We start from the raw sequence: 27500 nt of genomic DNA, 5'->3' as shown, positions 1-27500 counted from the left end.
GGGGTACTCAAGACATTTTCATTTTGGGGTGGAGTATCCCTTTAATAATCAAAATCAGTGTAAAACAGCTGCTTGTAAACATGTCTGTAAATCTTGAGGAAGAAGCACTTTAAAGAAACTTACATTATGTAATGGAACAACAATCGTTGTCATTTTAAGCAGAAACAGACGTTTACAGTTAAAATGTAGTGCTTTGTTTAATTAACCTATGGATTACCTTTTATGCTTTCTACATTACATTTTTGGATAATCAAAATGTTGGTATACCCACTCAGCTGTAACAGATCTTGGACCGCTTTCTTAAAAAAAAAAAAACACAACTCAAAGTGATATGCAGAAGAAGTATTTTTTCCTATTAAGCAAAATTGTATCAATAAAACACTTCATTAGACAATTGTATTTGTTTAATAACAATGAATGAGTCCTGTTGAACCTCTGCTTTCTCATCCAGAACAACCTCCTGGACCCTAACTAGTCTGGTTTTAAAAGTGGACACTCAACTGAGACTGCCCTGCTTTTGGTCGTTAAAAGTCTGTGAGTGGCAAGATCAGCTTCTAAGTCATCTGTTCTCATTTTGCTGGATCTCTCTCTGCGGCTTTTGGCACAGTTATCCACCTGATTGTCCTGTCAACCCTTTTTTGACAAAAGGTGTCTTAGGAACCTCACTCCTGTGGTTCCAGTCTTAACTCTCAGGTAGGTCCTTTGGGGTGTCTTGGAGGGGGAGCTTTAAGATGCAACATCTAGCTACTGCTTGGAGCACTTCTCCTCTCCATGTACATACAGTGGAATGCAACATTTTGGTAATCACTTGCAGAATCTGAAAATGTGAATCATTTGAGGAAAATAAGAGAGATCATACAAAACTCATGTTATTTGCATGTTTAGTACTGTCCTGAGTAAGATATTTTACATAAAAGATGTTTACATATGAATAAGACAAGACAAAAAATAGCTGAAATGATTCAAATAACCCCCTTCAAAAGTTTGGGAATCCTTGGTTCTTAATACTGTATGTTACCTGGGTGATCTATGACTTTTTGTTGTTGTTGTTGTTGTGTGATAATTGTTCACGAGTCCCTTGTTTGGTCTAAACAGTTAAACTGAGCATGTTCTTTAGAAAGACTCCAGCTCCTGCAGATTCTTTAGTTTTCCAGCATCTTTTCTATATGTGAACCCTTTCCAGCAGTGACTGTGATTTTTATTTTTTTTGAGATCCATCTTTTCACACTGACTTTCACAATTGAGGGACTCAAACTCAACTATTAAAGTTTCAAGCATTCACTTATGCTCCTGAAGGAAACATGATGCATTAAAGCGGCAGTCCGTAACTTTTCTGAGTTAAACATTTACACAAAATACATTTTTGATAATATACATAATCAGCCAGTGTTCAAAACTATCGCCTTACTTTAGCCCGATTCACAATGTTTAGCTTATAATAATGTTTTTAAATTGAGTGGTTCGGGTAGGGTTTTCACGGGAAATTTAAGCATGCCTCTGTGTCATTACGCCACATCTATAAACACAAAGAAGGCATCCCGGCCATAGCGTTATCGCCTTGTGAGAATGCTGCAGATGCATATTATGCATAATATTTTATAGCCTTTTCTCACAGTGGCTGAAATAATTACACTTATTTTGTTGGTTATGGATTGTGATCCAGACAGTTAATGTGTTTATGAAACACAAGTGACTGAAATTAGATTAGCCTACAACAGTTTTAAATGTGCATCTGTTTGCAGATGTACGTGGGATTACACGAGTTTTGTATTTTAAAGAACACTGGTCCTAAGGAAGAATGATCCAGAATATCTCAAATATACTGAAGAATCTGCAGGAGCTGGAGGATTTTCTGAAGAACAGTACTCAGTTTAACTGTTCAGAACTAACAAGGGACTCGTGAATAACTATGACAAAAAAAAAAACAAAAACATTCATAGATCATCCAGGTAGCCATTCACACGCAGTACTAAGAACCAACTGTTCCCAAACTTTTGAAAAGTTATTTAAATCATTTCTGCTCATTTTTGTCTTGTGGACTATATGTAAACACATTTTATGTAAAATATCCTACTCAGGACAGTACTCCATTAAAAATAACATGCATTGTATATGATCATAGATTCTGTAAAGGGTTACCAAACTTTTGCATGCCACTGTATCATGACAATGGGTCAATGATTCATAAACATGAGTTTTTTTATATTACTGCTACTGTAATTACACACATCTCTTTCTTTGATTTCAGCTTGGCATCCCAACGGTTGCTCCTCTCATCTCTGCTTCCTGGACCCAAATGTCATGCTGAATGTTGAATGACCATCAGCTTTGCCAAGACAGAACCGCTTTTATGATTTCAGCTGACCCAACTTTGGCGTTCTAGTTGACACACAAACTTTTCTGACCATACGGCACTGACCTGATCCTGCTGATTTGCCCAGTACAACATTAGGAAGATCAGACCCTTTCTTATGGTGCATGCTACAAAACTCCTTGTCCAAGCTCTTGTTCTCTCCAGACTGGACTGTTGTACTACTCTGTTAGCAGACCTTCCAGCATGTACTACCAAGACTCTGCAGCTAATCCAGCATTGACTCGCACTCAAACCATCCAAGGTGTATATGTCTTTCTTTTTCAGATAAGCACAATCAGACGTATATCAGGTGAGTAAATCAGGGGGCCATTTTAGTTTTTTGGTGAACTATCTCTTTAATACTGACACCCTTAAAAAAAACTGCTATGTCTACTGTGTTAGACTAACTGGGACTTTGTATTTTACATTACACTGTATGTTTTATTTGCCGTTGCAAATGTAGAAATGTGTATATATCAAATGCATTTAATGTACAAATTTAGCATGTTCTGTATATAACATGTATTTCCTATAATTGTATTATTCTTTTAAATTGACATCCAATGCTTTAGTATAATAACTAATACGGTGAATGTGCAGGTTCATTTAATTATTATGCATTGAATTGAATTGTTAATTTTACAGAAAATTGCTGAAAATGTAGCTTTTTTTTTTTACTATTTCTAAGTGTTCTGATCATTTCTCTATTGTCCAAACATTTGAAACTCTAATTTCTGGAAAATGAATTATTAAATTGTATATCTACACACATTTGTGTTTATGTTATGAATTTACTACATTTTTATACATTTTTTGTTGTTTAATGTTTTACAAACTTATTCTAGGTAGACATAAAATAACTTCTAAATGCCTTTAAATTACAGATTTATTCAGTAAAATTAATCATGTAAATATACAACATTTTTATAAAGAAAAAGTGCTTACTGCATTTTTAAACGTTATTTCTTTGTATTTTCTTTGTAAAAATTGTACTTTAAAAATAAATTACTTTAAATGGACATAGCAACTATATAAAATAACTAATTAAAACCTTAAATTTACAGTGATAAACTTGAAAGTTGGTGGGTTTTATATGTAATTTCACGTAATTTGTCAGTTTTTTAATAGTTTAAAAAATATTATCAATGGTAATATACTGTAATTTAATTGACTGTAAATTCAATTCTGTATTTTTACAGTTTTTGCTTGTAATTTTGTGAAATGGTTATTTTCTGTAATTTAACGGAATATCTCTGAAGCCCTGCTGCCAGTCTTTTACCGCTTTTTTACAGATTTTTTTACAGTGTACCATTCGGGTGAAGCTTTAATTTAAAAAATATTCTCTGGTCAGAAATGGACAAAAAATGCATAAGGGTTAAACAATTAACCCCAAAAACCTCTCCTGCATAACATACTTGAGTTTGTTCAGTGAGCAGTTTGGATCCTCCAGTTTTTCAGAGAGCAGCTTCACTCCTGAATCTCCAGGATGATTGTAGCTCAGATCCAGCTCTCTCAGGTGTGAGGGGTTTGAAGTCAGAGCTGAAGACACATAACCACAGCCTTCCTCTGTCACCATGCAGCCAGACAACCTACAAAAACATACAACAGCAATCCACATTGAATTAGATTGTTTTTTGTTCCTTTTATATTTAACTGATCAATAAAATGGTTGGTCACAAAAATGGTTTTGTGCTCATTTATCATTATCAATAAGAAACAAATATTGGACATATATTTTTAAATGCAAATGTAAAGCATGAAATCTCTCACAAATAATAGTGGCACAATACTGCTGCTAAATCTTATGTAAACGTAGTGAAAGAAAGAAACATAAGATAGGAAAAAGGCCCCTAGTGGCTAATGTAATGGCTCTTTCTGCGTTTTGTGTAATAATTGCCACACAACCAACACACTTTTCACAGCTTTTTAATTCTGTTAAAACATATTCAACTCAATATTACAGGTGAAGAGAGGGGCGAGATGTCAACTGATCACCTCTAAAAACTGGAAGATCAATCTGCTCAAAGAGTCCCACAAGCCAACAAGGCCTGATAGGACTCTCTTCTTCAGCTTGACGCCATTCCCTTACTTCCGTGTCCACCACCGATTCAGGGGTTGCCCAACAGACCTTCACAGTACATTTGGGCCTGTCGTGTTCTGTCCGGCTTCTTCCCCGCCAACAGATCCAACTGAACCGCTCTTTGTCTAGCTTGTCAACTAGGACCTGTTTGCTTTAGGATACCCTACCAGGGCCATATAGCTCCTAGGGCCACTGAGGGACTCAAACCCCTCCACCACATTAAGGTTGTGGTCCTAGTAGAGACATTCTGTCACGAATGAGGGGTCTGAGGCATGCTGATCCATGTGCAGGCTTTTATTAAACGAAGGCATGGTCAAAGCAGGCAGGTGTCAAACAGGGCAAACAGATGTATCAGAGGCAAGGCAATAACAAAATCCAAATACAGGCAGCAAACAATCACAGAATCAGAAGACAGGCAGGGTCAAAACCAGGGAATCTATAACTGAAAACACTCAGAAACTCGGGAACAACAATAGAACAGGCGAACAATCCAGCCTGCAGTTGAGTGGCCTGCTGCAGAATTTATAGTCCTGGAACAGGAAGTTGTCGCAGAGGAGTGAATGCAGATCACCCAGAGGTAAGGCTCCTCTGCTGGCTTGGTGACACATTCTGTCTTCACTCCATTTGTTTCTACAAATTCTTTTGCCATCTTTCTTCATATTTAGTTGTCTATTATTATCTATTCGCAATGCATATTCATTATTGGTTCTACATTTTAATACATTTTTTAATTAATAAACATTATTAATATATATTTTTTCTAAAACATCAATCTTACTGATAAATCACTGGACTGTTTTATTCTAGTTTGTGAATCTAAAATAGTTAAACAGCTTGGGGAAGCACTCCCATATTGCCAAATTTAAGTGAAGGTGGGAATCTGCTGACTTCGACTGGGGATATTGTCGGATGGTGGAAGGAATACTTCAATACTGGAGAAAGATCTCCTCAATTCCACCAATTTTCTTCTTCCAGCATGTTCCACTGAGGAAGCAGAGGCCAGTGGCTCAGATAAGCAAACACACTAAAAACTATGTCTTGAAGATATAAATGCAGACGTCTATTTGACGTCTCTCTGAGATGTGCGTTTGCTAACAGGGAACCTGCTGTCAATGAATCTATCCTGTTCATGCCAAGTCTATTCCAAGTCAAGTCTATTCATTTTTCAGTGAAGTGTGTTTCAAGTCAAGTATTAGTTTGTTTAAATTATGGATTATGTCTCTGTAAATAAAACTGCACATGAGGTTTTACTATGCTCGTCTTCAGTGAACTAAATTGTTACATCATGGTAATTAACTATATGAAATATTCTGCCTGCATGTCTTTAATTTGTGATCATTCTAAATGTATTTTATTAAATAGAATCAAGTAGTAAAGAAAAGCACTCTAAATGTGCACACTCACTAGTCTAGACTTCACACTCTGAGGGTATGTTTTGCAAAACTACTAGATAATTTCAAATCTCACATCATTAAAACAACAATTATGATATCTTCTGTGATATTGCACACTGTGCAGTGAGATTACATGTAGAAAATCTATACAAGATTAACACGATAACTGCATACATGGTTTTTGCATGCATTCTAAACCTTAAGGTTTTTTAAAGAGTTAATAACAAAGAATTTCAAAGTCAAACCTCAGTATCTTCAGTCTAGAGTTTGGACTCTTCAGTCCTTCAGAAAGAAGCTTCACTCCTGAATCCTGCAGGTCATTGTTACTCAGGTCCAGCTCTTTCAGGACAGAGTTTGAGGATTGTAAAACTGAAGACAAACTCCCACAAGACTGTGCAGTGAGATTACATGTGGAAAATCTGAACAAGATGAACACAGCAGTTGCATACAGAATTGAACTCAACATTGGGATTTTTTAATGAATAAATAATGAAGTATTTCAAACTCATGCCTTAGTATCTCCAGTTTAGAGACTGGACTATTGAGTCCATCAGAAAGAAGCTTCACTCCTGAATCCTGCAGATCATTGTTACTCAGGTCCAGCTCTTTCAGGACAGAGTTTGATGATTGTAAAGTTGATGATAAACTTTCACAGGACAGAGCAGTGAGATGACACCCACACAGCCTGTGAAAAGAAGACAATTGACATATTGATGTGAATTTATCAGGCACGTTTGTACTGAATAACACTTAATAACAGGAATACAATAATAATGCACTTCTAAATTATTTAAAAACTATTATATTTCATTAGTTATATATAAACTGATCACTGATTATCTCTGTAATTGAACATGCTTAAAGAAATGAAAATTAGATGTTTTACATACCATCGAAGCATCCTAGGTGTATGTGATTTTTTTTTTTTCAGACAAAAAAATTTAACTGGCATTTTTAATCTCAATCATTTTAGTGGGCGGGTGGTTCAACCCCAAGAGTCAATTGAGGGAAGTCTTATTACTAATAAGTTATGTGTTCTGACCTGTTAAAAGCTACCAGATGATGAATACAATGAAAAGACTTGGAGGACTAGGACAAATTAATTTGAGTGTTGACTCACGGGATAAAAAAACGTCAACTAAAAGTATATACACTTTAAATAATCACACAAACAAAAAGAATAGTCACAAAACGCTTTGGGCCTTATATTTTAGTACATATAATAGTCTCCGAACGAATTATGAACTGTTCCTGACGCCAGATCGCGGAAACACACACTCACACCATGTGCGATAAGTTCTTCCTTATTACGTGACTCACGCCACCACGCAACATTAAGCTCAACAGTCATTGGCTTTGCGTTAGCATACCTACATTGAACACACTTTCCTATTGGACAACACGAACACAACTCCGTTGGTTATTTGCTATTTTTTCCCAAATAAAAAAATAAAATACATACATTAATACTTTTGAATAGTATTAAACACAGAATATATGTTTCTTGGGGTCCCTACACATAACATTTTTAAATAAACTATTAAAAGTCATTAAGGTCTTATTTCATCTCATAAGTGGAAAACGGTATTACAAAATTCTCTGTTTTTGTTTTTTTGACTAGATAAAATAACACTGATACAATCATACTGAAATATCTGCTACCTATAACAATGAATCACCTATTTATTAACATGTTTGAACATATTAAGTTTCAAACGTGTGTGATTGTCAAACCTCAGTATGTTTAAACGACAGTGTGAACTCTTCAGTCCATCAGAAAGCAGCTTCACTCCTGAATCCTGCAGATCATTGTTACTCAGGTTCAGCTCTGTCAGATGGTTTGATGATTGTAGAGCAGAAGACAGAGTTTCACAGCATGTTTCATCAAAACCACAGCTTTCAAATCTGCCAAAATAGAATGTTTTAACCTGATTATCTACTGATGTTCAGTTTTTTTCTGCAATAACTTATTTTTCTCTTCATAATCGGAGGACAAATTTCACTTCGCATTTACATTTCATTGTTTAGTGACGTAGAAAAATAATTTCATTAAACAGCAGTCAGTGAAATACTCACAGAGCTTTTCTGCAGCATCTCACAGCTGGAATGAGTCTCCTGTAGTCTACTAGTTTTGATGTGAACCTCTTTGGGTTGAACTCATCTAGCACCTTCTCTGACATCAGTAGTATGTAGGTCAACACTGTGCACATTGAAGATGAGAGATCTCTTCCTGGATGTTCATTTGAACTGAGGTAACTCTGTATTTCCTCATATAATGAATTATCCTTGAGTTCAAGTAAGCAGTAGAATAAGTTGACTAGAGCTTCATCTGAGATATAGTACGTGTTTTGTTTTTGTTTAATACATTTAGTTACTTCTTTGATGCTCTCTGTGGTGTCTTCAGGGTGTGTGATCAGGCCTTTGAGCAGATTTTGACTGGATTCCAGTGAAATTCCCATCAGAAACCGCAGGAACAAATCCAGATGTCCTCTTACTCTTCATGGCTTTATCAATGGCTTTCTGCAGTAACTCCTCCAATGTGACATTTTCTTTTGGCTCATCAAAGAAAAACTGAAGCTCCTGCATGTTCTTGTTCAGGTAACAGATGAACACATGCATTGCAGCAAGAAACTCTTGAACACTCAGATGCACAAAGCTGAAGACCTTTGCTTCATGAAGTCTGTATTCCTTTTGAAGATCTCAGCGATCATTCCTGTGAACTCAGTGTCTTTACTCAAGGTCAATACCACATTCTTTTAAATCTTCCTTATAGAACACAATGTTTTCCTTCTTCAGCTGTTCAAATGCTAACTTGGCTAACTTTAAAATAATCTCTTTATTTAATTGTAAGCGCTCTGAACATTCTCTTCTTGTTGATCATCATATTTCTGGCTCTTCATGTCCATCTGTATAAGCAGGAAGTGAATGTACATTTCAGTGAGTGTTGTGTTCTCTTCATTGTTCTCAGTGAGAATATCCTGAAGTACTGTGGCTGTGAACCAGCAAAATACAGGAATGTGGCACATGATGTAGAGACAAGCGAGACGCCTTAATGTGTGAGATGATTCTGGTGGACAGACTCTCATCTGTGAATCTCTTTCTGAAGTACTCCTCCTTCTGTTGGTCAGTGAATCCTCGCACTTCTGTGAACAAACCTACATACCGAGGAGGAATCTGATTGGCTGCTGCTGGTCGTGATGTCACCCAGACAATAGCTGATGGAAGCAGAGTCCCTTTTACCAGACTTGTAAAGAGCACATCCACAGATGCTTTTTTCTCAACAGTGTTCAGTGATCTACTTTTAAAATTTAGAGACAGGCAACTCTCATCAAGTCCATCAAATATAAATGCTATCTTACATCCCTTATATAGCTTTGATTTCTCCAGGTCCTTCAGTTCAGGATAAAATTCCAGCAGAAGCTCATGGAGACTGAAATCTTCATTTGTCATTAAGTTAATCTCTCTGAATGGAAGCAGGAACACACAGTGTATATCTTGATTGGCTTTTCCTTCTGCCCAGTCCAGGATGAACTTGTGCACAGAGACAGTTTTTCCAATGCCAGCGATGCCCTTAGTGAGAACAATTTTTTTCTCACTGTTTTTCCTTAGTTCAGTAAATATATCATTGCATTTGATTGGTTTGTCCTGTGTTTTTTTGTTTTTGAAGGCATCAATCTTCAGAATCTCATGTTCGTGATTGACATCTTTCATATCTCCCTCTGTGATGAACAGATCTGTGTAAACAGCCTTGAGTTGTGCTTCCTTGTCTTTGTTGCCCTCAAAAATATATTCTGTTTTCTCCTTCATGTTTGTTTTGTGAGTTTCTAAAAAGTTTTGCAGCTCTGTAATAAAAAAACAAGATTGAAGATAAAAAAAATATACATAATTGAGAAATATTTTAATACTTGCATGATCATATAATAAACACTCTTAACATTAAGTCATTTGATGACAAATTCATAGATTGAATTTGGTACAAATGAGGCGGTATCAACTAGTGATGTATCATAAACATGCATAAATATAGTATACAACACAATAGACAATATACACAATCAGTAACAATATAAGGAATGATCTGGCAATATACATAATAGGAAATTCATAACAGGAAAAATAGTCTAGACTAGAAAGGAGTAATTGCAGTATGCAGTATGTCTCTTTTTAAGAGAATTGTGTAGGAAGGGAGATTCTCTCTATATATTTATAGGTCATAAATATATTTGATCTGGCAGAGGTGGCCCGGTTATATCTGATTAGTTTAAATGGTACATCTGGATTATAGCCCCAACCCCAGAAACTCATTTTTAAAAATAAGGTATAAAAAAATATTATGTTTTAATAAACTGGATATTTTAAAGAATAAAAACTGTCACGATTTCCGTGGTTTTCGGGTAGAAGGAAAAGAGCGCTCGAGACTAAATAAACTTAAATAGATTTAATCTTGTACTGGCAAAAATATATACAAAAGGCAGGTAGAACAAAAACCACGAAAGGAGCTCGGGAACAAAACATAGAGTAACGTAGTAACATTGAAACATTGGGTAACATTGGTTAACCTGGAGTAACATTGATGATCCGACAAGTTGAACACAAAACACAGGGCTTAAATACACAGGGAAATTACACGGCTGAAGACAATTACACAATTAAACACAAAGGGAAGGCAGGGCACAGATAACACCTGGCTCGAGAAAACAATAATAAAAAGTCCAGAGGTGTGACATAATGCCCCTCTCCGGAAGGTGCGCCTCACACCTAAAGTAATAACAACAAAAAAACAACTCGGAACTGGGGATACCGGATCTTGAGAGGAGGTTCTGGTGGAGGACGGCCCCCAGGAGGGGCAGACAGACAGTCCAGGGGGCACAGAAGGAGGGAGGAGCCAGGGAGGACACAGGAGGAGTCCAGAGCAGGAGGAGATCCAGAGCCCAGCCATGATGGTCCATGGTGGCGCAGACGGAGGGAGGAGCCATGGAGGAGGAGCGGCCATCGACTCCATGGGGTCTGACCGGACGGCGGCGGCGGAGCAGGTGGCGGAGGAGACCGGGCGAGGCGGAGAGCCGAAGAGCCAAGGTGACGCCGAGGCGCTGGAGGTTCTAGGCGACGCCGCGCCGCTTCGCGACCAACACGGAGACGGGGACGAGAAGGACGCTGCGGAGCCAGAGCGACTGAGGACTGAGGTGAAGCCGGAGGGAAGGAGGAGCCTGACTGAGCCAGAGGATGGAGGGACGAGGCGGCCGGAGGAGAGGAATCCCGAGGCGACGGATGGTCGACGACAGACCAAGGCGGAGCCGGAGGGACGATGGAGCCTAGTGGAGCTGGTGGACTGACGGACCACGGTGGAGAGGAGGGAGCCAGAAGCCCAGGGGCCCACGGGTCACGAGCCGAGGAGGAGTCCGGGACTCGGAGGCGGGACGGTGAGGCGAGGGATCGCCCACCCTCAACGGTGATGGGGACCGGCAGACCCGTGGCGCAGCTCGTGATGAAGAGCTGAGGATGAGCGCAGGGGCTGCTGGCATCCATCGTCGTTGTATGACCAGGGTGGAGGGTGGGAAAACTAGAAGCGCACGCAGGCGCGGGCACTGGAACTCGGAGAGCGCACAGGGCGCGGGCACTGGAACTCGAGAGTGCACGGGCGCGGCACTGGAACTCGGAGAGTGCACGGGCGCGGGCACTGAACTCGGAGAGCGCACGGGCGCGGGCACTGGAACTCGAGAGCGCACGGGCGCGGGCACTGGAACTCGGGAGAACGCACAGGGAACAGTCTCTAGGGTGCTAACAGGGCGGCTGGGCGGGACCAGCGGGCTAACAGAACAGCTGGGCGGGACCAGCGGGCTAACAGGACGGCTGGGCGGGACCAGGAATTCAGGATACAAGGGAGGTGCCCAGTTTAAGTCCAAGTCCAAGTCCACATCATCCAGTTCCTCTTGTAGATCCAGCAGCCCCAGGTGGATGATCAGCTCATCCTCAGCCGATGTGCAGTGGGCGGAGCTCCACTCCGCGCTCTCGCTGTCGGCTGTCTCCACCGCTGCAAGCTCTGCTGCTCGCCACGCACCTGGTCTGTCGCAATCGGCTCGGGTCCGGTGGCGCTCCACGGCTCTGTCGCTCCTCTCAGCGATGGTTCCGTGGTCGCCCCAGACTCAGCGACTGCGCCTCCGTGGGCACAGGCCTGGCCTCGCGACGCGGGAGATGATGGGCTGGGTTCTGATCTGGGGTGGGGCTGGTGTCGTTGTCCTCCAGTGCAACAGTCATTGACGACTGCACAACACCAGCACCCACTCGATGTAAGCGCGACGCTCTCTCGAAGGCCGCTCCCGGACAGCTTTGCTCGCGGTGGTGGTGTTCAGTCCTCGAAATGGATAGAGCACAAAAAGCCGTCCGGGAAGCGCGAGTAGTTCGCGCGAGGGCGAGGAAGTCCTTATTATATCCTCGAGAGAGCGATCCTCCTGCTCCAGCAGGAGGATGAGGAAATTGGGGTCGTTGTAGGGGAATCCATGGCAAAAAACTAAACAAAAGGGGGAAATACGCCGCTTCACTTTTTCTGGTCGGATCATCCTGTCACAATTTCGTGGTTTTCTGGGAGAAGGACAAGAGCGCAAGGTGAACACAAACACAGGGCTTAAATACACAGGGAAATTAACGAGACAATTACACAATTAAACACAAAGGGAAGGCAGGGCACAGATAACACGTGGCTCGAGAAAAACAATAACAAAAGTCCAGAGGTGTGACAAAAACGCTTCAGCCAAAATCAAAATTGTATTTGGTCAGTTTTGATTACATTAATCAGTGAACTAAAGTAACAAGTGTTACTTTCGCCTCGACAGGATCTCCTGACAACTCGAGTTACTTTTATATACTGAAAAACTAACAAGGCAAACTAAATAACACATCGACTGATCATTACTGTGACATTACTGTGAAATAAGAAACACAACTTGTAATTTAAAAAAATTACCGCTGTAGTCATTTACTTACACTGGAAAACCTTTCAATAACACATTTATATTGAGATGAAACGCATTCAATTGCGTAGTTTGTCAGTGTATGTCGGCCCCAGAGGGATATGTACTCCTGGGTATGATCATTCTACTTAAAATATAATAATTCTATCATATTTTCTGTATTAGGGCTTCTAATCACTGCACATTTTTATTAATAATATAAGATTTTTACAAACAGTGTGACATTGATCTAATAAACTTGGCTATGACATGACTTGGCTGTGATGCATTTAAAAGAATAAAATGTCTATTAATAAAATGCGCTAGTGGTAAAGAAAAAGATCATGAGAAAGCGTAGTTTAGCTGTTGTACTTTTATGTTTGCTAAAAGGAGAGGAAGCTGTGATAGAGGAAGTTTGAGGTATTTGACTCTTGTTTTGGTCACAAAACCATATGAGGAGCCACGGTAACAGAAATTGGCAAGATTTTTGTTGATTTACCTTGTATTTCTCTGTGTTCCTCTGCCATCTCTGAGGATTTCTGTTTATCTGGTAGAGAAAGAAATTAGTTGAGATATTATTCCACAGAATTAAAATGCTGCTAAATCAAGTGAGTCTTTTGTAACATTACCAGTCTTTACTCTGATGTTAGTAGTACTAGTAGTGTGTCTAGTCATAGTAAAGTAAATGTACCGTTTCCTTCAGCATTTGAGCCATAAATGGTTACTGGTCCTGTGAAGGTGTTCGCAGTCAATAGAGGAGCGTTTACACTCGCACCTGTTTCAGAATTTATATCAACACTGACTGTAGTCGGGCATTTCTCATCTGGACTGGATTTTAGTGTAACGAAAAGAGAGAGATTATTAGATTTCAGAATTAAACACAAAATATACATTTAACAGAATTACAGACTTCTAGATGGTGTGAATTTGAATGAAGTACTACAGGAGATTATTTAAAAACATAAATATATGATTTGTGGATCTGCCCTAAATATGGAGAAGTTTGTAAAAATAATAATCAATAAATCTACTTCTAACATCACAACTACCAATACAATGAGTCTACAGCAGATACAGATGGCGAAGCGTGACTAATCCAATCCCAGAGCCAGTCCGTATCCAGACCTGATTGTGGATCAGGAGCTAGAGGCCACTTCTACAGCCCTGACCCTCAGTGGAGACAAGACCACCTAGATGAGCCCCAGAGACAGATCCTTGGGTGAAGAGGTCATGGCCATGGGCACAAAACCACGTTATCCAGACAATTCTGTCTGGAAGGTGGAGAACTGGCCCTACAACTAAACCTGGATTCTCCCAAAGATTTTTTCCTCTATTTCTGTCACTGGTAGAGCTTTGGTTCCTTGTTGCTGTTGTTTATGTGGGGTGTAAATATACCCACATAATTAGCCTTGTATTTCTTGTATTAACTTCTAAAAGGAGCACATTTCTTTCAAAAAAGAAAGACAAAAAGTAGAAAACCACTGGTTCAGTTTAACAGTTTCACTTCTTTTATGTTCAGCTCATGTTTGTTAGATTGTTAGATAGATTCATGACACAGGCTTATTTATGCACTAAAGTTGCTTTACCTTGTTTTTCTATCTTTTTTCTCTTGACTCTAAGCATTTATGTTCACCTGTGAATAACAAAGTAATAAAGAATATTAAAATATGTTAAAATCAAGAATTCTAAAAAAATTATATCAGAAATCAGCAACAGCAACAGCACCTTCCATTGTATCCAGATTCTGCTCCGACGTCATCTTCTGTCATTGACTTCTGTAGGACAAGAAGAAAAGGTTTGAATTTTACTGAACAAATTATGTATCCTTAAGAGATTTTTCAAAAGGATAATAGTAAGACCTTTTATTTTCAGCTTGAAATCAGATGAATATTATGACCTTTTGAAGTTTAGTTACCATGGAAACTGCTATTTTACCACAAAAATCAACCTAGTGGTAATAAATAAATGTACATTTACATTTGACCGCACATGCAACAAAATGGTCAGGACCTACATGTTCGGTATTATTCAGTTGAGAGAATGATTAATGGCTGAATCTGAATATTGTCACTGTCGGCGTAATCCTGCATCCCCAAAACAATTATTTTTCAGGAATTAAAAATACTGTATATTTTTCGAGTTATTAAACATTATGATATTACAAGTGGATAAACAAGTGGATATTATACCTTATATTGCTATCGCACACCAACACTAACACATTTCCCCAAAATCATGTTTTATCAAACATACAATATTTATGACTTGGGAGCAGGGAGATACAAGATTACGCTTATCTTTGATTAGAACGGTATGGACACAAACGTGGTCACATGGAGCCAAGGCTTTACGAGCCAATAAAAAGCTGTTACTTCCTAAACCTAAATTGTGGTTACCTCCTAAACTCTATTTTCAAAATGTTTAAGAACTATAAGTGTAATAAATGAAGGGTCTGAGGCGTATGGATCCATTCACAGGCTTTTATTGGCTGAAGGCATGGACAAAGCAGGCAGACGTTGAAACACAGCACACAGGAGTATAAGAGGCAAGGCATCAAAAAGTCCAAAAAACAAGCAGAGGTCGGGTCAGGCAGTAAACAATCAAAGTATCAGAGAAAGCTAGGATCAAAACCAAAGAATCTAAGATAAGGGAAACACAGGGCTAGGCTAACTAGAAACAAACAACAATCAATCAATGTGACCTGCAGGTGAGGGGCCTGCTTCAGAATTTATAGTCTTGAAACAGGAAGTAGCAGCAGAGGGAGTGATCACAGATCATCTAGAAGTAAGAGCTCCCTCTACTGACTTGGTGACACAGCCCCCTCCTAGGAGCGACTCCTGGCACTCTACAAAACAAAAACAAAACAAAAACTGGGAGCTTGGGAGGAGGTTCCGGTGGAGGACGGAACCCAGGAGGAGTAAGCAGAAGGAGTCCAGGGAGGTAAGAAGGTGAATCAAAACCTGTATATGCATTAAGACTGATCTGAGAAGGGATATCCAAAGGAACAAAAGGACATCAAAAAGAGAGTAAACAACACCACCCCCATTGTGTTTATGACACCCTCTTCACCTCTGCTCTTCTCTTGCTTCCTCCTTCTGCCCAAAAGACTTGGTTTAAAGTTCATTAGGAATAAGGCATTATATATCATGTGTCTTGTGAACCTATTGTTCTTCACTTTCATGTTTGGTCTCATTTGAAAGGTCTCAGTGCGATTGGTAAATTGGTCTCAATTACACAGTAATCACTTATATTATGGAAAAGATTAAGAACTTGGTAGAACTGTGTTCTGTTGAGAAGGAGGTGTGTCCACCTTTTGGGTCTCTGAACGTGTTCCAGCCAGGTGTGACACTGGAGCACGGGAACCTAAACACCAAAAGGTTTTTATAACTACATTTGGTATCTCTTTGTCTGGTCTGAGTATATAAGGAAAGTGACAAAACACAACAAGGAGTGATTCTGTAGCCAGATCGGCCCGTAGTGTGGTGTGTGTCCTCATACACTACACTATGTACTTTTTAAAGACCAGGTATAATGACCTTTTAAGTTTGTTTTATTTTGTTTTGTGTTATTTTTGTACTGCTGATCAGTTGTGCAAATGTTTATCAATTATACCAATTTGGTTCTTGTCTGGCAACATAAATGTTAATCATGATTAACTTATAGTATTGTCTGAAATAACTTTTCTAGTGGGTTAGTGACTTCTGAGGTTTTCCTCATTGTTGGCTTGCTAGGGTGAGTCAGATCAACAATCAATGGATGGAGCCGTCTTGAGATCTTGACTTCTGGCCACCAAACTGACTTAGCATGCTATTACTTAGGGAACGCATAAAAATTACTCTTTTTGAGTCTATTGAGGAGATGGCTGCATTAAGGTAAGTGATCTACGGAGTAGCCTCTGACTAAGACCTGGACTAGCCCAGATGTGTCGTGAGTCTGTTCTGGCCAAACAAGGTCTCTAAGCGACCCAGACTCCTAACGAACGATAAGTCGAAACTAGGAAATATTACAGTTAATTAATGATCCAAATTTAATCACAACTAGAGGGATCAGCAGTTACATTTAAATAAATATAACTAAAATCATGAAAGATTGAGTCAAATAAAATTGTGTATAAGGTCAGTACTATAATTGGAAACCTAAAAGATTAATAAATATTAGTGGTTTTTTTTTAACGAGACGCAAAGAAAAGACCGAACACGCATTGACCTTCGACCAGGGCCTCTGGATTCCAATCTGCAGGAAAAGGGGGACCCTTACACAAACAATACATTAAATCCACCCCAAACCAACAGGGGTATCACAAATGTTTTAGGCAAACTTGATCCACAAATAAGATTTCTGAAGTATTTTGTCTGCATGTCATGCTGTGTTATATTTTCTAACATTAATATCGTAGCCCTGTAGTAATAATTTTCACATTTAAGTCGTTACCTTTTTATTTTAGGACTGTTCTGGAGAAAATGGGGAATGAATGTAATGTTGACCTGTATATTACTTTTGTTCATAATTTAAGATCTTTGTAAATTAAGCAAAGTGATATCTACACATGGTTTTATATTTTTTGTATTATAAGTTTATATGTGTAAATAAAAGACAAGAATTGTTTATTCAAAGCAATTCAAATTCAAAGCATGTTATAATTTGTACTTCTCATTCGTATGTGAAACATCTAAGGCAGCTCTCTTCTTGCACAAAACAATCAAATAGTAAGAAATAATGACAAACTATTTTACAAAAACAAATAAGATCAGGCATGGCATACATCACATGCTGTATTACATACAAACTAATAAGTTACAGAACATTTATCAAACACTGAGGAATAAATAAAAAAATAATATCCATACCATAACGTGAAGTAAACAGAAAAGATAAAAGACATTTCAAAATGAAAACAAAAAGTGAAAGTAGTTTTCTCCTTTTATTCAGTTTCACACAAAGCACAGAGAACACAATAAAACTATAATACAAATATATATATTCATCAATCAAAAAATTATTAAAAAGGTTTAATAAACTAGATTTTGAATTAAAAAGTCCTCTGACGTCACTGAATGATATACTTTAATCAGAAGATCTATTTTCACGCAGGTTTACTGTGAACAAAAATATATAGAAAAATATAGCCACGGTAGTATCTGCCTTCCCATCAGTGACGTTTACCAGCTCTAGGAATTTAGTTACATTTTAAAGACAGTAATGTTAATTATAGAATTAATTAATATTATAACTTAAATATGTAATCGCACAACCTTTATTTGTAAAATGCAAAATGCTATAGTAGCCATATCTAGCTACAACAATTTATGTTTTATTATTGGGTGAGCAGATTTTGCATAGCTAGCTATGCCCGGACATCATAATATAAATAGCCTAGTTTAGCATCTGCTCACTTGTTCTGGAGTCGAAAAAGCGCCTCAACCCCTCAGAAGCAAAATCAAGGTTGTTGCAGGATGGACACAATGTCTCAGTTCCTCCATCAAGGAACGAGGGTTACTGCACGTAATCTCAGACGTTCCCTTTCTGTCATTTACTTTGACATTGTGTCGAGTGTACAACATTAGAGGTCCCTATATTCAACGCCACAACTGCCAAATTGCGTCACAAGTTCTAGGAGGCTAAACGTTTAGCGGTACATCACAACCGAATGTACCTCACATCCTCAAAACCTTCCAATGCCCAAGCCTTTAAGCAACAATTGGGAGAGCCTCTATATAGGCGGAGGCATGTCAGTCATATAGACTGTTCATAGAAATACTTAACATAATGAACAACTCAAAGTCTTGGTTGTAACATTGGGACAGTGTCTTATTCCCCCACAGAAGAAAAGACTCTACGGAGATCACATCCTGCCCAAAGAAGGAGGTGACATGTGACTAAGAAACTTACTGAGGAAGTGCTACATAGGGGAAAGTACTGAGGTAAAGTTCAAACAGATTCCACTTGAGAGAACACGTTTGACATAGTAGAGGGGGTTCACCACTGCTGGTGGCAGAGTACTCATGTCTGTTATGTCCCGCCCAAGAGCCACATGTGGAGTTTTCAAAAACCTGGACGAGAGTGCCATAGGCTGCCGTGTTCCTGAGAGAGGAGGTCCTTTCTCAGAGGTGTGCGCCAGGGGAGGGGCTGCCACGAGAAGCATGAGATCAGAAAACTAGGTTTGAGTGGGCCAGTATAGTACAACCAGCAGGACCTGTTCCTCATCCTCCCTGACCTTGTATGAGTGTCTGCATGAGAAGGCTCACTAGGGGAAGGCAGACTTGCTTAGACCCTGAGGGCCCCAGTCAGGGAATAAAACAGCTGGTAGTAGGAGGACTCATGGGAAGCGAACAGGGGCTTCCTGAATCGACTTCAAATCAGCTGAACTGCCTGGGAGTGTCACTATTCACCATTCTTTGTGAGCTGTTTTGAGAGCGCATCGGCTGCACTATTGAGCTGTCCTGGAATATACTAGAACTAGAAGTAGAGGTGCAATGTAAATGTTCATTTGGAGTGTCTAACGGCACCATGCCCATCTCGGGACCTGGGAGTAAAGCAAGTGCTGAAGATGCCTCATATAAAGCAATTGAGTGGAAGATTTCCAGACATTAAAGACAATTATCGTGGCCATTGTTAGAGGTCATGTAATGACCACACCCAAGAGAACACGTCCAGAATAGCATCTTTAAAAAGACACCTAACAATGTTCTGAAACTGCTCTTTGTGAAATACACAGGGAAATCACTGAAACACCATTTTATGGGGAGTGGTTTTGGATGAATTAACCACTTGCCAAATTTCATTGCCGTTTCTCTTAAACAGAGCTTAATCAGGGCTCCAAACAATACCTCAGTCTGTCGTCGTAATAACAGAACTCATAGTCACTGACAGATAGGGAACACAAGATACTTCTTATCAATATAAATATGGGTTAATTGGATAAACCTAAGACACATAAACTAACACAAACAAACGGGATGGGACTATTAAAAATGGAGTCACAGCGGGCAAACTTAACTTTCCCGAACTCTCATAGAAAGAAAAGTACAGAAATAAAAGTAATGAGACTGGATGGTTTTCTTCTCATTGTGGCTAGGTAGTAGCAGGTGTGCAGGCTGGAATGACCCTCAAAGTACGCAATACATGATGGCAAAAGAGTATAGTTAAAAGAGCTAAGAGCATACTTTGAGTCGTGTCTTTAGTCTTTAAACTTGACTTTTGGAAACATTACAAATCCTGTTTTAACCAACAGATAACTTTTTAGCTCGTGGTGATGGGTCTGCTTCCAAAATCATAAATCGTAAATGTTCTCTTATCAGTCACATGGTCCAAAGTTTCTCGCTCTTGCAGAGTATAATTTTGGACATGATTTCTATAACACGAACATGGTACATTTGACTAGGAATTAATTGAAAGAAACATTTCAGGCAAGGAGATTAAGGTAATGACTGGTAATGTTACAAAGACTCACTTGATTTAGCAGCATTTTAATTCTGTGGAATAATATCTCAACTAATTTCTTTCTCTACCAGATAAACAGAAATCCTCAGAGATGGCAGAGGAACACAGAGAAAAACAAGGTAAATCAACAACATCTACAACAGTGTGTTACAGCCAAAAATCTGAACACTGTATATGCCTGTATATCCCTGACCGGGATCAGACACTCTCTCAGTTTAAGTCTAGGCTAAAGACATATCTTTTTAGCAAAGCATACTCGTAAAGATTAACATAAACCTATGCTACAGTACATCGTGATTCCCAATAGTATGAATGGCCGCTACTCTAATTATCCTTTTGTCTCCACCTCGGGATGTACATCCCGAGGCATCTAGTTACCGAGCCTCTCCAGTGGACCCAGTGAGGAGTTGACCTTCCAGCGATGACGTCGAGGAAAACTCAACCTTCTGTCTGGACTAAATCTATCTTGGACTTTCTACATTGTAATTCATCCTGCTGTTTTGTAACGCATCCTGTTGTGTGGTGACTTGCTTATGTCTGTTGAATGATTTGCTTTTGTTATGTAATAATTTGCTTTTGTGAAGCTGCTTTGGAACAATAGCCATTGTAAAAAGCGCTATACAAATAAACTTGAATTGAATTGAATTGAATTGATCTACATCAACACTGTTCCAGTTTTTCATGATAATGAGATCCTAAAGCCTTCTACACACTGCACAATTTTTGCCTGTCCCTGATGAAAGATCAGCGTCCTGAAACTATTTCTGTTAACGTGGGCTTTGTGGTCCAAAGCCATACAATAAGAGTGTAACATCCAGCCAGCAGAGGAGCCCTCTCCTGATTACTGACTCGAGCCGCTCCTCTATCACCACTTCCTGCTTGGTGCTATTTAACCGTAGCGCACCATGTGTGCTCTACGCTAAGTATTGCCAGCCTGTCTGCCTTACCGAGCGTTTACCCATTGTACTATTGAATATCATTGTGTATGACCATTGCTTGCTTTATCGACTCACGGTTTCACGGATCTTCCTTATTTGTTACGGTAACCGATCTCTATTGAACTTTGTTATTGACCTTTGCCTTCCTTCAACCTTGCCCACGGATATCCCTTTGTGTATGTTTGCCTTCCGGACTGATATTACTGTTGCCAACCCTTGCTTGTCTTTGACCATTCTCATCTGTGTGTGTGTGTGTTTCTAATAAACATCTGCAAATGGAATCGCAGTCGGCTTCCTTTCTTTTCAGCAAACATAAAAAGTACAACAGCTAAACTCTTTTTGTTTACCACTAGTGCATTCTAATAACATTTTACATTTACATTTACATTTAGTCATTTAGCAGACGTCTTTATCCAAAGCGAAGTACAAATGAGGTAGGCATATAGATATATATATATATATATATATCTTATATATTTATTTTTTTATTTTATTTTATTTATTTTTTTTTTTAAACAAGAAAAGGAAAGGAAGGAGCAGGAGAAGAAGAGAGTGCTATCAATGTTGGGTCAAGTGTAAGCGAAAAAGATGAGTTTTGAGTTGGTTTTTGAAGATTGCTAGTGACTCTGCTGCCCTAGTGGCAACGGGCAGATCGTTCCACCAGTGAGGAACAGACCAGGTGAAGGTGCGCAAGAGTGATTTAGCACCCTTTTGTGATGGTATTGCAAGACGCCTTTTGTTTGCAGAGCGTAGGCACCTGGAGGGGAACATATTATTTAATTAGTGAGTGTAAGTATAAGGGAGCGGAGTCTGTGATTGTCCTGTAGGCCAGCATCAGGGATTTGAATTTGATGCGGGCATCTATAGGAAGCCAGTGTAAACTAATGAAGAGGGGTGGTGACGTGGGCCCTCCTTGGTTCGTTGAAGACCACCCTTGCCGCTGCATTCTGGACCATCTGAAGAGGTCTGGTTGTAGAGGCTGGGAGGCCAGCAAGGAGGGCGTTGCAGTAATCCAGTCTACTCAGGACTAGTGCCTGGATGAGGATCTGTGTTTTTATTCTTCTAACTAAAAAATTGTGCAGTGTTTAGAAGGCCTAATACAGAAAATATGATAGTGTTAATATGTCGTAGCCATATGGAATCAGATTTTAAAATGAAAATGTAAATAACGTAATTAAAATGAATGTAATTTTTCAAGAAACGTATCTAAACTGAATAGAATGTCTTTTACACATGCAAAAAAATAATTACATCATTAATTACATAATTAAATTAAATAATTACAATTATTATCTTTGACTTTGTTTTCAATATACTGCATGTTTTGCAGCTCTTTTCCTCATCTTTTATTCACTGATCTGTACTTTTAAATGCACTTTCAGAGTTTTCATTTATGCTTCTAAAGTTTTCATTCACAGTTCTGACCAGAATCCAGATTTTTTTTTTTTTTTTTACTAAATTACTAAACAAAATGCACAAGAACATAATATACAGAGTATGTTTAAAATTCATTATATGTTTTAAACACTGCAATGACCATTTTAGCGGTTCCTGTTACAGTATAAGTACAATATGGTATGTAATAGAGTGCATTATCATTTTTACCAATACCTCAAAATGACGTACCATTAATCTATAATGCTATTGTTTAACCATTAGACATAAATGTCCTTATAACTACCATGATTGATGATAATGATGATGATATTGTTAGCTCTGCTATTTCTAAGAAATCCTCTTAGCAATGTAGTGTAGCAGCAGGAAATCTTTTATATAATTTTGTATCATTAAAATGAAATAGGAAGCAGACTCTCACATCCACAACAATACTAAACCTTTAATATTCAAGTCAAGAAGCTGTGATCCAAAATGTCCCAATGCGTCTGATAGTAGTGGTTTTGAGGACAATGGGACAATTTCATATATTGACATATAAGTCTACCCCATGCAGAATACATGTTTATGCATGTATAAAACATGCATGTATAAAACATTCAATGCCATATTTGGACTATATATGACTATTAACATATGAAAGGTATAGATTACTGTTCAAAGGTTTTAGGCAGGTGAGAAAAAAATGCTGTAAACAATCTCTTTCAGAAATATAAATAATGATTGTTCATTTTATCAAAGTGAGGGAAGAAAAGAATGGGTCTCTCTCAGGAGCTCAGTGAATTCCAGTGTGGAACTGTGATAGAATACCATCTGTGCAACAAATCCAGTCGTGAAATTTCCTTGCTCCTAAAGATTCCACAGTCACTGTCAGCTGTATTATAAGAATGTGGAAGTGTTTGGGAACAACAGCAACTCAGCCACAAAGTGGTAGGCCACGTAAAATGATGGAGCGGGGTCAGCGGATGCTAAGGCACATAGTGTGAAGAGGTCGGGCAACTTTCTGCAGACCTCCAAACTTCATGTGGCCTTCAAAATAGCTCAAGAACAGTGTACAGAAAGCTTCATGGAATGGGTTTTAGCTGCATCCAAGACATGTGTCACCAAGTGCAATGCAATGCGACAGATGCAATGGTATAAAACACATTGCCACTGGACTCTAGAGCAGTGGAGACGCATTCTCTGGATTGACAAATCACGCTTTCCCATCTGGCATCGGATGGATAAGTCAAGGGTTTGCCAGTTGCCAGGAGAGCGGTACTTGTGCAAATGCATTGTGCCAAGTGTAAAGTTTGGCAGGGTGAAGTTGTTTTTCAAGGGCTGGGCTTGCCCTTAGTTCCAGTGAAAGGAACTCTGAATGCTTCAGCATACCAGCACATTTTGGACAATTTCATGCTCCCAAGTTTGTGGGAACAGTTTGGAGCTGGCCCCTTCATCTTCCAACATGACTGCACAAGTGCACAAAACAAGGTTCATAAAGACTTGGATGACAGAGTCTAGTGTGGATGAACTTAACTGTCCTGCACAGAGTCCTGACCTCAATTTAATAGAATACCTTTATGATGAATTAGAGCGGAGACTGAGAGCCAGGCCTTCTCGTCTGTAGGGAGGTGAATCAAAACCTTGTATTCATTAAGACTGATCTGAGAAGGGATATCCAAAGGAACAAAAGGACTTCAAAAGAGAGCAAACACAATAATCACAGTAATCACTTATATTATGGAAAAGATTAAGAACTTGGTAGAACTGTGTTCTGCTGAGAAAGAGGTGTGCCCTCCTTTTGGGTCTCTGAACATGTTCCAACCAGGTGTGACCATGGAGCACCGGAACCTAAACACCAAAAGGTTTATACAACTACATTTGGCATCTCTTTGTCTGGTCTGAGTATATAGGAAAGTGACAAAACACAACAAGGCGCGATTCTGTAGCCAGATCGGCCCGTAGTGTGGTGTACACTAAACTATGTACTTTTTAAAGACCAGGTATAATGACCTTTGAAGTTTATTTTGTTTTGTGTTATTTTTGTACTGCTGATCAGTTGGGCAAATGTTTCTCAATCATACCAATTCGGAAACTGTTCTTGCCTGGCAAAATAAATGTTAATCTTGGTTAACTTATAATATTGTCTGAAATAACTTTTCTAGTGGGTTAGTGACTTCTGAGGTTTTCCGCATTGTTGGCGCCCTAGGGTGAATCAGATCAACAATCGATGGATGGAGCCGTCTAGAGATCTTGACTTCTGGCCACCAAACTGGCTTAGCATGCTATTACGTAGGGAACGCATAAAAAAATACTCTTTTGAGTCTATCGAGGAGATGGCTGCATTAAGGTAAGCGATCTATGGAGTAGCCTCTGACTAAGACCTGGACTAGCCCAGATGTGTCGTGAGTCTGTTCTGGCTAAACAAGGTCTCTAAGCGCACCCAGACTCCTAACGAACGATAAGTCAAATCTAGGAAATATTATAGTTAATTAATAATCCAAATTTAATCACAACTAGAGGGATCAGCAGTTACATTTAAGTAAATATAACTAAAATCACGAAAGATTGGAGTCAGATAAAATTATGTATAAGGTCAATACTATAATTGGAAACCCAAAAGATTAATAAATATTAGTGATTTTTAACGAGGAGACGCAAAGAAAAGACCGAACACGCATTGACCTTCGACCAGGGCCTCTGGATTCCGTTCTACAGAAAAAAGGGGACCCTTACACGTCCAACGTGTGACCTCACAAATGCGCTTCTGGAAAAATGGTCAAAAATTCCCATAACCCTGTGGACAGCCTTCCCAGAAGAGTTGAACCTGTTATAGCTGCAAAGGGTGGATCGACATCACATTGAACCCTACTGATTATGAATGGGATGTCACTTAAGTTCATAAGCAAGTCAAGGCAGGTGAGCAAATAATGAAGTCAAGTTAAGCCTTATTGGGATTTCTGCTTCATGTGAATTCTGGGTCTCGACGCACCATGGTGCTACATACTGGTTACACATAGGTAAACATATAACAGTGAACAAAAGCTATAAAGCTATAGACTGGTGGCAGAGAGGGTGCTCTCCACCAAGAAGGATAGAGAGGCGAGATGTAATGAGGAGTCATAAATGTTCAGATCCATTCGCAAGCTCTTTAATGAGAATAGTCAAACAGGCAAGGTTCGGTAACAATAGCTGAGATAACATAGGGCAGGCAGAGTCAAAAACAGAGTCAATAGGTAGGCAGCAAACAATCGGCGAAACGAAAACACGGAACAAGGTCAAACACAGGAAGACAACGATAGAACAAACAGTTAGAATTACCAGCCGGAGCAAGGATAAGACTGCAATGAGTACAATCTGGTAGCAGCTTATATAGTAGTCTAATGGGTACACCTGGACAAGTAATCAGGGCTGGGAAATGGCCTGATAGGAAATGGAGTTCTGAGGACTAATATTCTGGGAGGTTTCCCTCCGGTGGCCGTCGGAGAGAGCCACAGAGGCGCGGTTCATGACATGAGATCTTAGCCCTGTCAGGGGCAATGCAATGCGGACATAGCTTTTCCCCTAACGCCTCTTCTGCATGCTGGAGACCCAAACAGTGAAGGCAGCCATCGTCAGGAAACAACCACCACCAAGTGAAAATGTCCAAAAGACTGAGGTCTTTCAGTCAGTGCTATCAAACCTTTACAATTAATTCAGAATCTGGTAGCAATATTTAAAATTATAATATTAAATATTATTTACTACATGTCACATCTCCGGACTCTTTTAGTATTGTTTTTGTCTCGTGCCATGTGCTCTCTGTGCCCTACCTTCCCTTCATGTTTATTGTATAATTGTCTTCAGCTGTGTCTCATTAGTTTAGTCAATTATGCTGTATATTTAAGTCCTGTGTGTTTGTCTTCAGTTTGTCCGGTTGTCGAGGTTACCCACACATGGTTTATGTTCTGCCTGCCTGCCTGCCTGCCTGCCTGCCTGCCTGCCTGCCTGCCTGCCTGCCTGCCTGCCTGTCTGTCTGTCTGCCTGTAATTATTATTATTTTGCCCGTTAAGAAAATTAAATCCGTTTAAGTTTGTTTTACTTTGCTTCTCGAGTGCTCCTTTCTGTGCAAAACCACGAACGTGACAGTACAATCGGACCGTAAAAGTAAATAGCAGCGTATTTTCCCCTTTTGTTTTTTGTCATGGATTCCCCTTATGGCGACCCCAATTTCCTCATCCTCCTGCTGGAGCAGGAGGATCGCTCTCACGAGCACTATACTAAGAACTCCCTCGCCTCGCACGCGAACAACTCACGCTACCGGGCAGCTTCCTGTGCTTGATCCATTTCCGCAGAGATTAAACACCACCACACGAGCGAAGCTGTCCGGAGACGGTCCTCGAGAGAGCGTCGCCACATACAGCGAGTGCCCCACTCCAGAACCAGAACCCAGCCCATTATCTCACCGCGTCGCTGAGCCCAAGCATGTGCCCACCGATGGCACAGTCACTGAGCCGACCACGGAACCATCGCAGAGGAGAGCGATAGAGCTGTGGAGCCGACTTCGACAGACCAGGTACGTGAGCCGGCAACAGAGTTTGCCACGGTGGAGACAGACGTCTGCACTGAGAGTGCAGAGTGGAGCTCCACCCACTGCACATCGGCTGAGGATGAGCTGATCATTCACCTGTGGCTGCTGGATCTACAACAGGAGCTGGATGATGTGGATTTGGACTTAAACTGGGCACCTCCCCTGTATCCAGAGTACCTGTTCCCGCCCAGCCATCCTGTTAGCCCACTGGTTCCGCCCCAGCCGTCCTGTTAGCCCGCTGGTTCTGCCCAGACGTCCTGAATGCCTGCCTCAAGAGACTATCCCAGAAGCTCCGTCCAGTGCCCGTGCCACGAGCGCTCCATCCATTGCCCGTGCCCCCGCGCTCCATCCAGTGCCAGCGCGCCACGTGCGCTCCTCCAGTGTCCGCGTAGCCAGCGCCGCCT

The 27500-nt window shown here is 39.9% G+C and overlaps 1 protein-coding gene and 1 long non-coding RNA gene across 3 annotated transcripts in view; both read right to left on the bottom strand.

Annotated features, from left to right (window-relative positions):
• Nucleotides 1-8510, bottom strand: part of LOC122331855 (NACHT, LRR and PYD domains-containing protein 14-like) — an 11932-nt gene extending 3422 nt beyond the window's left edge. Inside the window, exons 1-5 of the mRNA XM_043229398.1 lie at nucleotides 7904-8510; nucleotides 7562-7732; nucleotides 6339-6512; nucleotides 6073-6246; nucleotides 3769-3942 (exon numbers count right to left, since the gene is read on the bottom strand). Of these exons, the coding sequence (XP_043085333.1) occupies nucleotides 3769-3942; nucleotides 6073-6246; nucleotides 6339-6512; nucleotides 7562-7732; nucleotides 7904-8286 (1076 nt within the window). The 5' untranslated portion in view covers nucleotides 8287-8510. The remainder of the gene's footprint in view (nucleotides 1-3768; nucleotides 3943-6072; nucleotides 6247-6338; nucleotides 6513-7561; nucleotides 7733-7903) is intronic.
• A 991-nt stretch (nucleotides 8511-9501) lies between these two features.
• Nucleotides 9502-27500, bottom strand: part of LOC122331856 — a 26020-nt gene continuing 8021 nt past the window's right edge. For both annotated transcript variants that reach the window (XR_006248302.1, XR_006248301.1), the window contains exons 2-6: nucleotides 14500-14549; nucleotides 14361-14407; nucleotides 13466-13602; nucleotides 13274-13321; nucleotides 9502-9669 (exon numbers count right to left, since the gene is read on the bottom strand). This is a non-coding gene — a long non-coding RNA (uncharacterized LOC122331856). The remainder of the gene's footprint in view (nucleotides 9670-13273; nucleotides 13322-13465; nucleotides 13603-14360; nucleotides 14408-14499; nucleotides 14550-27500) is intronic.

This window comes from Puntigrus tetrazona, unplaced genomic scaffold (genome assembly GCF_018831695.1).
Source record: "Puntigrus tetrazona isolate hp1 unplaced genomic scaffold, ASM1883169v1 S000000003, whole genome shotgun sequence".
Classification (NCBI taxonomy): domain Eukaryota; kingdom Metazoa; phylum Chordata; class Actinopteri; order Cypriniformes; family Cyprinidae; genus Puntigrus; species Puntigrus tetrazona.
The sequence above is the reverse complement of the archived record's forward strand: the minus strand, read 5'-3'. Positions and strand labels throughout refer to the sequence as shown.